The sequence below is a fragment of the Cydia amplana genome, chromosome 16 (genome assembly GCF_948474715.1).
Source record: "Cydia amplana chromosome 16, ilCydAmpl1.1, whole genome shotgun sequence".
Lineage (NCBI taxonomy): Eukaryota > Metazoa > Arthropoda > Insecta > Lepidoptera > Tortricidae > Cydia > Cydia amplana.
This window is the reverse complement of record NC_086084.1, coordinates 16,023,327-16,035,231: the sequence shown is the minus strand read 5'-3', so window position 1 is coordinate 16,035,231 and position 11,905 is coordinate 16,023,327. Positions and strand designations below refer to the sequence as shown.

Sequence of the window (11,905 nt, the reverse complement as noted above, 5' to 3'; positions counted from 1 at the left end):
TTAAAAAAGTAAGTGTTTTCGTGACTTCTCAATATGATAGCCATGAACTAAATTTGTGAGTGAAAATAAGTGTTGAAAACTGGTTGAAAATCTTGAACAAATTCTGAAGACGTGCTTGTGAAATCGAATTGCCATTCAAATAATAAAAATAAAAACATGATTTGAATTTTCTCGAAACATAAGAACACTAAAATATTTAAAGACAATAAACAAATCGAAAAAGATAAAGAAAATCAGTAAAATATTATTTTAATGTGTATAAAAATATTAAATTTTTGATACCAGCATACCTCCTTTAGTGTTACTAATTTTTAAGTGTTTACAGTCGTAAATATTTTGAAATATTTGTAATAGCTAAAGTTCCATGAAAAATATCAAAAGTCAATAACTTAACATTTTGTTTTATCCATATTAACATAATATCCAACTTTTTAATTTTTAACTGTTAAATAAATAAAACAAGTCGAAACCGGTGATAGTAATAAAAAAAACACAAAATGGCGGTGCTTAGCTCAATAGTAGAAGATAAAGAAGTCAAAGAAGAAATTCACTTGGACACAGTTTTGGACAAACTTGGTGCATTCGGGAAGCACCAGGTGGCGACACTGTTCATGTTGGCTCTAGTATACGCCACAGGAACTATGTATAACGTCAATTATGTGTTTGCTGTTGAGGAGGTGCATTATAGGTAAGTTTAGAGACTGTCAAAACATTATCTAAAAAAAGTCAGGGCTTAATAAGTTGTGCTTGCTTTAAAGCTCGACCACTTTAAGTATACTTGCCAAGTGCTACAAGCTAGAAGTGATTTATCTAGTAAGATATGGGTTACATAATCGCAGCCTACTATTGCCTAAACACCGGTAGAAAGTAGGTAGGTACCTAGGTACCCAGTACCCACCTATTTTTATAAGCCTTATTTACTTATTAAATACGAAACGAGTTCAATGACGCCTTGTTTAAACAGCAGCTAAACGAAAATGACATAGACAGATAGATAGAATACTCTTTATTGGCACACCTCAGTAAAAAGAGACAAAAGAAAAGAACAATTGATTAAATGTAGAGGCAGACAACATGCGGTCTTACCGCTAAAGAGCGATCTCTTCCAGACAACCTTTGGATAGCGGAAACAGAGAAATAATCGAAAAAATAGGTGTTGAAAAAACGTAATTAAAAGTTCTATTTATACAGCAGCGAAACGATAGGTACGTTTTATTTAATGTTAATGTGGCTCACAACGTTTGGATAACTGACTTAAAGAAAAGCTCACATAATTTATTCTTTTTTGATTTTTCTGTTTTCTTTTTTTGTCACTAACACTTAGTACTAATCTAAATCTAAATCTTTTTTAGTAACCATTATGGGTAACTGTTGTCTATTAAATAAATGAATAAAATAAAATAATTTCAGATGTAAACTACCAACTTGCGAGAGCAACACCAGTTTCTGGGTCCCGTGGCTCAACACCTCTTCACCAGACTCCTCAGAGGAGGGCATCAAGCAATGTGCAAGTTACCAGCTCGTTGGAGACAGCTGTCCACCGGCCTTCGGTGGTAGCAGCGAGGTGTGCCAGGAGTGGGTCTATGAGGATCCTCACAGCTTTGTAGCTGAGGTAAGTGGTCATCTGGCATATCTTCCTCTCTCTCTGTCTTCCAAGCTATCCATCCCACATGGTGATGGGGTCAGCTTTCCGGGTCTCTCGCTTCCACTTCGCCCTATCATCGACGTCGCTTTCGGATACTTTGCACTCAATCATATATTTTAGCACTACGTTCTTCCATCTTGTTTTCGGTTTACCTCTGCCTCTTTCTTTGTTGGTTTCTGGTGGTGATCTGGCATATCTCCCTATCCTCCAATTGAGGGGGGATTTAAATCTCGAGGCAGAGGGTTGGAGCCGGTGTAGCTTTATTTGACGTTCATAAGCGCATTGTAATATGCCTACTTGAACAAACTATCTTTTATATATTTTTTTCTTTATCTTCGTTCCACAGGATGTTAGCCGCGTAAGCTGAAGCGGGTTCGATTCCCGCCTCGGCCACCGGTGGACTTGGTCACTTTTTAGGGTTCCGTACCCAATGGGTAAAAACGGGACTCTGTTACTAAGACTCAGCTGTCCGTCCGTCTGTCTGTCTGTCACCAGGCTGTATCTCACCGTGATAGCTAGACAGTTGAAATTTTCACAGATGATGCCGCGATAACAACAAATACTAAAAAGTACGGAATCCTCGGTGGGCGAGTCCGACTCACACTTGTCCGGTTTTTATTCTTTAGTTTACCTATGATATCTATAAGTAGTACCTACACAGTGACTGTCCTACAAAAAACAAATCAAAAAAATATTTTAGAAATTAATTTGACTACCGGATTAAAACCACAAATTCCCAACAAACCTGATCAAGATGGCCATGATTAAACCTGATTGGTCACACTACTCAACGAAAGAACATGATACCTCATTCGTTATAGACGCTATCTGAATTTTGATCAACATTACAAATTATATGAGTCATCTGAGCGTAATCCGAATCACTAGTATCGCTACCTACAGATATGACTGAACCGATTTCATGAATGAATGAATGATAACAATACCCAATATCATTTAAATGATTGCAGCGATAAGCGTTGATCATGAACATAAGAAATCGAAATTTCGTTTTCTTCCTCTCTATCGCTCGTGAATATTCGAACGATAGAGAGGCCGATAGACGAATAAACAACGTTAGCGGCAGGCCCTTAGATCATGACTAGAAAATTCTTGAGAACCCCGACAATCAATCCAGCAAGTATGAACCGACAAACGACAACAATAAAACTACTAAGGACCCGCATTTATATAAAACAGGATCCTATAAACCCTAATCTATAGTAATAAGGTATAATTTTGCTTGATATAAAATAATGTAGTATTCGTAGCGTAGCAGAACTGGTTTGGTGCCGGCATTAAGTTTTTTGCAAATATTTAGACTAGCTGAGTATTTATTTGCCGATGTTACTAAAGGGCTGCTTGATGTGTTTGCAAGCAGTCTTAAATGTGTGGGAAGTTTTGCTTTACATGAAAATAAAACTACCTATAGGTACCTACAATGGTTTGACAGTTGCTTATTACCAACTGACAAAGCATCAATGAATCCGCAGAAAGCTGGTCGATTAGTACAAAAAAAAGTTAGGTTACTAACCAACAAACCGGGCAGGTTGTCAGTAAAGAAAAATAAATATCCCATCAAAAACATTAGGTGTAAAAAAATGCAAGTCTCGCAACGCAATTCCTCAACTACAAAAAAGTTTTGAGATGTAATGTGAAACCAAGTCGGTTATTTTAGTCAGTGCCACGTGTTAAAACCGTATCAATAAGATATCTTTAATTTTTAATACATATATGGCCATCGCACGGGCTGCATAATGACATATCACATAAGGATCATAAAACTACTATTAAAAATAATTCTAATTGAACATAAAGCTAGCGCTAATCACATGCAGTTTGAGCATTATACATATTTACGATTACGGTACGAGTAAAGCATTATGTGCGATTGCCAAGTCATTATATGTATTAAAAATTAAAGATATCTTATTGACACGGCCGTGCCTCTTTGATCTGCTCGACCTGGCGGGGGCACGGCGTGCCCCCAGATACTAATCCATCCATCCAACAAGGTGGACAGAGCGGTTTGTCTGTAATACATCCTCTCGATATTTAGGGCCATTGCTGGTGTTGTATATTTTATGTGGGGTGAGTGCTATAATAATTGACCACTCTTAACAATAAGACTTCTATTGGCTTGTTTCTTTCTGATTTGTTAGGAGTGGCTAATTCCTATGTAGTGGCTAATAGCATTCGCCCTAATATTAGGCCAATATGATGATACACCCACAGATAATTAGACTTCAAATCAATTGAATGGATTGAGGTTTTGTATGGACTATGTGATATTGGCGCCAATCGCATACTTAATATTTATCAAATAATGGAAAAATCATTTATTTACAAACAAGATATATACAGTGTATTACTAAAAGAAATTAAAAACTAGCTTAAATCTAAAATAGGCCCTTGAGGCATTGTACCAAGGATGCTGGCGACATTTCCTCGCTGTATCGCAATGCTGATACGTTGTGCGAGGTAGCCGCCAGCTCTTCGGTCACCAGTTACGTCAACCAGACGCTTCGCGATTTCTGCGAACAACTTATGCGCGCTGGGACCCCATGGACCTAGAGTTTCAACTCCAAATGGTACAAAATGGTACTCTCTACCGAGGCTCTTATATTTGTTACGTTTTAAAATTTCGGCGCTTTCCGCCGCCCCGCCCGCTTTTACATTAGTCCGTTGGAGGTGGGACGGTGCCAGTGTGTCTACGCAGGTAGCATCCCACACTAACATCCGTCCCAAGCTCCAAGGAACCAAGGACACCCCATCGGGCCTCTTGCCATCGTCTCTGAAAATGCCAGTCGGCTCAAGAAGAGCAGGCACATTGATGGTGGCAAGAGACCGACGGATTATGTCATTAAGCGACGCATGTCTCGAAAAGCGTCCTGCACTTTTTTGACAGGATAATCCATGGTGTCCCAGTCGGTCCACGTCCGTGCCACAAGAGCATATGTGTGGCGTACACACCGAAACCCCAAGTCGCAAACCAGTCGCCAGTCTAAGGGAGGCCGGATCCAAGAAAGTACCAGTATTGGGCGAAGGATGGGCATGTAGCCAGTAACCGGCTTCCCGGGCTCCGACCGCCAAAAGCCTCGCGCGATCTGGACCTGTACAGTTGTTTAGCAGAGTATTGTAAGCTAAATCACAGTAAACATTATCCCAGCTCCTTTGTGAATTTGGGTTGTCTGGAAATTGTTTGCCTGGGCAAGCAATTTTAAAAGCATTTTTGGCGTCCTCAAAGCCCGCAATCTCACAGTTTGTGGGCAAAGCCCTTAAGATATTTCCTGTGAGACCAGACGTGCTATGAGTGGACGCCAAAAAGGCTGGGGAAGCCACACTGGAAATTTTGCGAATTCCTAAACCTCCAAACCGAATAGGGAGGGACGCTTGAGACCAGGAAGGCTCACTTAGCTGAATGTTTAGAATCGTCTCTAAACTAATTTTGATCAAATCATCTATAGGCGACAATAAATTTTGATGTTTCCAAAAAGGACAACTGCGGAGCACATATGTAAATTTAGGGACAAAAAGGCAGAATTTGAGAATCACAAGAGCATAATGAGGGCTAATTTCGAGTAAGCGATTCGTGTGACTTTTGAATTTAGTTATAGCGTTAGAAATAAAACGGGGAAATGATTCCTCGAATATAGGAGAACCCAGGAGGCAAAGAGAATACTTGTCTACTGATTTGATATTGGGAGTCAGATCGTCAAATTTGGTTTGTAAGTCAGTCAAAGTACAAGAAGATTTTTGAATAAAGAGTTCGCATTTGCTGAAATTCAGTTCTAAACCAATATTTTCGAAACTACTCTTAATAAAAGACAAATCAGAGAGCACAGTATTCACGTCGCCTCCTAGGGTTCCGTCATCTAAGTACCAGACATTGAATTTTGATTTTAAATTTTTAATGATTGGATTTATTGCCAAGCTAAAAATTGCTGGCCCGAGAGGGTCACCCTGCTGACAGCCAACCTCAGAAGATAATTCATGTGACTTGTACATTAATTTAGATGAGTCTGAATAGCAAAAGAAAAGGTAATTGTATAGTTCCGGAATTTTGTCCTTAACTTCTGTCAGCAAAGTGTCTCTACTAACCGAATTAAAAGCATTTTTAACGTCAATTTTGACAACAATTTCGCAGTCATCGAAAGAAAGGTAGGTCCTTAGGGCATGGACGGCTGCCTCGCACCCACCTTTCGTGCCGAAACCTAGCTGTATTGGTTCAAAAAGGGACTGCAATTTTGATCTAACGTGTCTAACCGCAATTTTTGAAGCCAGACGTCGTAAAGTAGACCCCACCGCAATGGGTCTCACCCCTCCGTCCTTTTTGGTTAGGGCGATCAGGTTTGCCCCGTATAGAATCGGGACGATTTCAGTGTTAATTTTGCCTGAAAACATAAAATTTATTAATTTAGTAAGGGCACAGACAAGCTGCTCACTTGCGTCGCCCACCAAATAATTAAAGGTTGACCTGTAATTTTTCAATCCGCCATACTGGTCAGACCTAGTTTTTAGGGTTCCGTAGCCAAATGGCAAAAAACGGAACCCTTATAGATTCGTCATGTCCGTCTGTCTGTCTGTCTGTCTGTCCGTCCGTATGTCACAGCCACTTTTCTCCGAAACTATAAGAACTATACTGTTGAAACTTGGTAAGTAGATGTATTCTGTGAACCGCATTAAGAGCCAACAGGAGTGCTCATTTCTCCATACAAACGTACTCGACTGTTTCCTCCGTGGGTTTTGAAGCTAGAGCAATGATTTTTTCAACACAGATTAATATTGTCAATATCTGTGTCGGACCGTTTTGCTTTTTTTGATATTTTTGTTTTTTAAGGCGCTAGAGCCCTTCAAAAATGGCCAAAATGGCCTAATTGACTATGCCGCAATGAGAGGCGTGCTATTCAAAACTGACATCAATTAGTCAAAAAAGCAAAACGGTCCGACACAGATAATGTCATAATCATTTAGATTTCCAAATTTGGTTACGATTGGTTAAGTTTTGGAGGAGGAAACAGTCGAGTACGAAACCTCGATTTTTGATATTTTTACGCAGGATTTTTCGCCTTGTCCTTATCGCACTAGTTTTAGGAGCCGCTTCCGTTAGCGAGACGGGTATATTTACCTAAAATATTTAAATCTTAGCTCCTGTTGGCTCTTAAGATATTCACACAAAAATAGAAAAAAAAAACAATAAATTTTGGGGGTCCCCATACTTAGAACTGAAACTCAAAATTTTTTCTTCAAATTCATACGTGTGGGGTATCTATGGATAGGTCTTCAAAAATGATATTGAGGTTTCTAATATCATTTTTTTCTAAACTGAATAGTTTGCGCGAGAGACACTTCCAAAGTGGTAAAATGTGTGTCCCCCCCCCCCCCTGTAACTTCTAAAATAAGAGAATAATAAAACTAAAAAAAATATATGATGTACATTACCATGTAAACTTCCACCGAAAATTGGTTTGAACGAGATCTAGTAAGTAGTTTTTTTTTAATACGTCATAAATCGCCTAAATACGGAACCCTTCATGGGCGAGTCCGACTCGCACTTGGCCGCTTTTTAGATTAGAGCTTTCTTCTTGATTTTTGTGCCAATTCTGCACATTTTAAAACAAATGCCAGTGTTAATTTTTATCTAAAATTTGTTGTTAAAATTCCAGTTCGGCCTAGCATGCGAAGAGTGGAAGCGGGCCTTAGTAGGAACCGCGCATATCTTCGGGAACATGCTAGGATTACTCGTACAGGGACAAATCTCTGACAGGTATAATTAACTTTTTAATCTGCTAGCAAGTACTTCAAGTCGAGAAATTACAAAACTAGGTATCGTTTTTGGCCGAGTTAGTATTATGTGTCTAATCTTTTTTTTACTGTTGAGGTGTGCAATAAAAACATTGTATTTTATTGTTATCTTGTTCAGGTTCGGAAGAAAGACGGCAGCAGTTTTCTCAGGCACCATGGGAGGAGTTATCGGTCTAGTCAAGAGTTTTGCGACCTCCTACTGGCCCTACGTGGTCTTGGAGGCGCTTGAAGCGGCCATAGGAGACGCACTTAGCCCCATGTTTATGCTTAGTAAGTGCACTTTATTCTTCTTCTTTTTCTACTTCTTCTTTTTCTCCTGGTCCTTTTCCCATTATTTGGGGTGGGTTCAACTTTTTATCGACATGTTTCACGAGCCTGGGTCGTCTCAGGTTTTTTGGGGTTCTTCCATATCCCTCTTCATTGTTGCCAGCAATGTTGCAATACGTCATGTCATGTGTCGTGTACTATGCAAAATAACTACTGCATCCGTCTCATTCCTGTCGCAAAGATGGATTAATAGACCATTTAATGCAAATTAATTTAAGACGATTAAAGAGCAAACCGAGGTATATAAATACTAATGGAAAATCCTGTTTGAATTTTAAATTTGCTGCGTGAGGATTAGTAGAGTCTGACTCGGACCAAGCTTAACATCATAGCATTTGCAATGATGTGTGTAAAGTGTGGCAATGTAATTATGTAAGTAAGTGTCTCAAGTATTTTAATATTTTTAAAAGCAGTGTATGCAAATCGTTAAAAAAATTATTCTGTTAATTCTCATACCAAATATTTACCGATTGCATTCCCTAGTTAAACGTAACTTACGCAACGATGCATCCGAGCGTATCAACAAATCTCATTCCGAATTTAAAGCTACTATTTATTATTTACAGGCATCGAGATCGTAGCAAAAAAAAAGGCGGTTCTATACCAGATGATTCTCTTGAACGTGGCTACCTGCGGTCTCATCATTCTTCCCTTCATCGCCTGGGCCGTACCCTATTGGAGATACTTCCTTCGCGTCATCTACGCTCCCGCCCTCATTCTTCTTACATATTCCTTCTTCCTTGATGAAAGCATCCGCTGGCTCTTCAGCAAAGGCAAGAAGGAACGTGCGATCAAGATCATAGAGAAGATTTCCAAAAGGAACAATGTGACTATAGACAAGCAGACACTTAATAAACTAGACTATAAAGAAGAAGAAGAATCCACTGATTTCAGCGATTGGAAATTGCTGTTAAAGACGTTTAAATCCAGGATTATGATGCAGAGATTCTTAGTGTGCATGGTGTGGTGGTTTACTATAACGTTGATAAACTATGGAATGATGATAAGCTCAGTGTCATTTGGTGGGAATAAGTATGTGAACTTTTCGTTGTTGATGCTGATGGATATACCAGCGAATGTGTTCTATTGGGTGGCGTTGTCGAAGTACAGGAGGAAAATGCCGCTGCTGCTGTCTTTTTTGGTTGGAGGCGCGTTCTGTGTTGCGCAGCCTTTTGTACCATCAGGTAAACTAATATCAATTGTCATTATAGTCAAATTGAAATCAATTGTTTAATCAGTAAAAATGCCAAAGGACAAGTAAGCTCAACTCTCTTATGAACCGTTCATAGCATTAGTTGTATTTTTGGCTAAAATATAAATCGATTGATTAACAGGAAAGAATTTACCACAAGCAGTTGATTATGTAAAATTTCTTCTAAGTGGTCATTTTAAATTTCTATAATAAAAATTCAATTTTCTAACGATTTTATCTCTTCAGATTACGCATGGGCGGGGCTGACACTGCTGATGGTCTTCGAGATGCTAGCCACCTTCTCCTATAACATCGTGTACATGTACAGCTCTGAGCTCTTCCCTACGTACACGAGGAACTCTTTGGTTGCCGTCTGCTCTTCGGTTGGAAGAGTAGGAGCTTTGCTTGCCCCACAGGCGCCTTTACTGGTAAGAATTAAGCAGGTATACCTACTCTTTCTTTGGCGTTCTCTCATGTCTGACCAAACATGATTCTCCATATAAGATGGTTAGGAGCCATGTGAGTCAGATTCAAACCCCTTGGTGGCTTATGTCTTCTGATGTGCTACCCTTGATTTGACGTAGCATGATATTTATTTAAGCCTAATAAGATCACGTTTAATTTTTATCGAAAATATTCTACTAAATACTAACAAAACTCTATTTGTGTTTTTTAATTCGTATTTAGTTTCCACCTCCACCCACTCAGTATAGTATTTTGGTACTAAAGAATACGTGTTGTATGAGATCCTTATAGTCAATGAAATCTCTATGTTTCCATTCTTGACATTACTCTTAATCTCTTCCAGATGACGTATTGGGTCGGCTTCCCCCCTCTGGTCTTCGGATCTCTGTCTCTCCTGTGTGGCGTACTAACCCTCCCGATGCCCGAAACAGCAGGCTGCGAGCTACCCGACACCATTAAAGAGGCTGAGAGAATCGGCAAGAAGAACAAGACAGAAGTTCAGGAGGAACTGGGAATGCTGGTGAAAGGAAAACCAGTCACGTAAACGGTGATGAAAATGATATAACAGAAGAGTAAAGCAGAGTGAACAGATTCTAAGGAACTTGCTTCGAACTAAATAAGTCTGTGGTCTATGATTTATGTTTCTTTTGATTTGGAATATCTTAAGGACATTTTGTTTTTAAACATTTGTAGAGCCACCTGCGTTAAATTTCGCGGGTTTCTGCTCATTGCAGAACATTCTCAAATGGTGTAAAGTCTTCGATGATTTTACAAGCTTTTTGTGAATGGTAATGCTTGAGAAAATTTGAATTTATTTATTTATAGCGACCCGCCCGGCTTCGCATGGGTTAACAAATTATACATAAACCTTACTCTTGAATTACTCTATCTATTAAAAAAAAACCCTCATCAAAATCCGTTGCGTAGTTTTAAAGATCTAACTAACTAATCTAACTATCTAGCTAGACAAAGATAACGTAAAAGCAATAAAATGGTTTTCAAGTGGAACGAACAAAATACACCTTTTATATTTGGAGCATTTTAAAAATAACCAATGTCTCTGGAACCACAAAATTGATGAGTATTATAAAGACAGAACAATCCGGGCAAATTTTATAAAATCTCTAATTAGCGATTTAAACTTAGAGGTCAGTGAAGAAATAAATGATCACAAATTAAACTTATACCAAGACTCACAACTTCATTTGACGCCATAGTGAAAGAAAAGAAAAAAGGTATAATCTTTCCAGCAGCCGTGTGAACGTGAAATGAATGGAAAATGAAACATTCACTCAAGTGAACATTCATCCGAGTGAACCGTCTGATCCCACCTTAAGCATACAGACAGACAGACAGACAGACAGCGGGAAGCGACTTTGTTTTATACTATGTAGTGATTTATTCATTCCTTCATTCATTTATTTAATTTTATTTATTTTAAGGACTACTTGGTACAGCTACAGCTACAATAGTTATTTGTACAACAAGAGATCAAAGTTTGATATTTCTTCGAGTGCTTATTTTGAGTCCCGTGCAAGCGAAAGATTCTATAGTAGATTCACGAGCGTAGCGAGTGAATCTAATTTAGAATTTTGAGCGTAGTAAGGAACTCAAAAGTACACGAGATGTAAATAACTTTGATCTCGTGTAGTTCACAAATCTTTTCACCTCAGCAGTGAGAACATATTAGAGAACCCGAAAAATTTATTCCTTCTTCATCACTTACCTCTATTCACTCATGTTTTCTTAAGATATACCAACAATTAAGTTTTCACCTCAGCAGCTCAAACAAGGGTACTTTGCTACTTAAAAACAGTGAGCAAAATCTCATTTTGCTCACTGAGTGAGCAAAATCGTATTTTGCTCATTTTGTCTCACTCGGTGAGCAAAATGCGATTTTGCTCACTGTTTTTAAGTAGCAAAGTACCCTTGTTAGAGCTGCTGAGGTGAAAAAACATTTTACAGATTAGGTACAACACGATACGAAGCCAATTACAGGTACTTACTCACAGATAGAAATGGAATAAACAAATCAAACAATTAGGATTAGGTATATTTGTTATGTTAGGATTGTATTTGTTGTTATTGTTGTAATCGTATTACAAATAAAAGTTAGAAAGTAGATATATAATAATAATAATAATAATTCAGCCTTTATACGTCCCACTGCTGGGCACAGGCCTCCTCTCATGCGCGAGAGGGCTCGGGCTATAGTCCCCACGCTAGCCCAATGCGGATTGGGGACTTCACATACACCTTTGAATTTCTTCACAGATGTATGCAGGTTTCCTCACGATGTTTTCAGAAAGTAGATATTCATTTGTAATTCAATTTAAATAGAATCTACAGAGGTTTATTACAACATTTATAACTTACTTACTCTTTCATTTTAAAGCCTGTCTATATAATGTATCCTCTTTTACTGCTAAGCCAGAATTCGTTGCAGCTGCAGACATGAATAGCCAAGATAA

At 38.6% G+C, this 11,905-nt stretch overlaps 1 protein-coding gene across 1 annotated transcript; it reads left to right on the top strand.

Annotated features, from left to right (window-relative positions):
- The first annotated feature begins 485 nt into the window (after nt 1-485).
- Nucleotides 486-10,026, top strand: LOC134655073 (solute carrier family 22 member 1-like). Its single transcript, XM_063510536.1, has 7 exons — nt 486-688; nt 1,411-1,612; nt 7,312-7,412; nt 7,569-7,720; nt 8,344-8,961; nt 9,216-9,397; nt 9,778-10,026. Exons 1-7 carry the CDS (start codon nt 498-500, stop codon nt 9,976-9,978), a joined length of 1,647 nt encoding a protein of 548 aa, XP_063366606.1. The 5' UTR covers nt 486-497; the 3' UTR covers nt 9,979-10,026.
- The last annotated feature ends 1,879 nt before the right edge of the window (nt 10,027-11,905 follow it).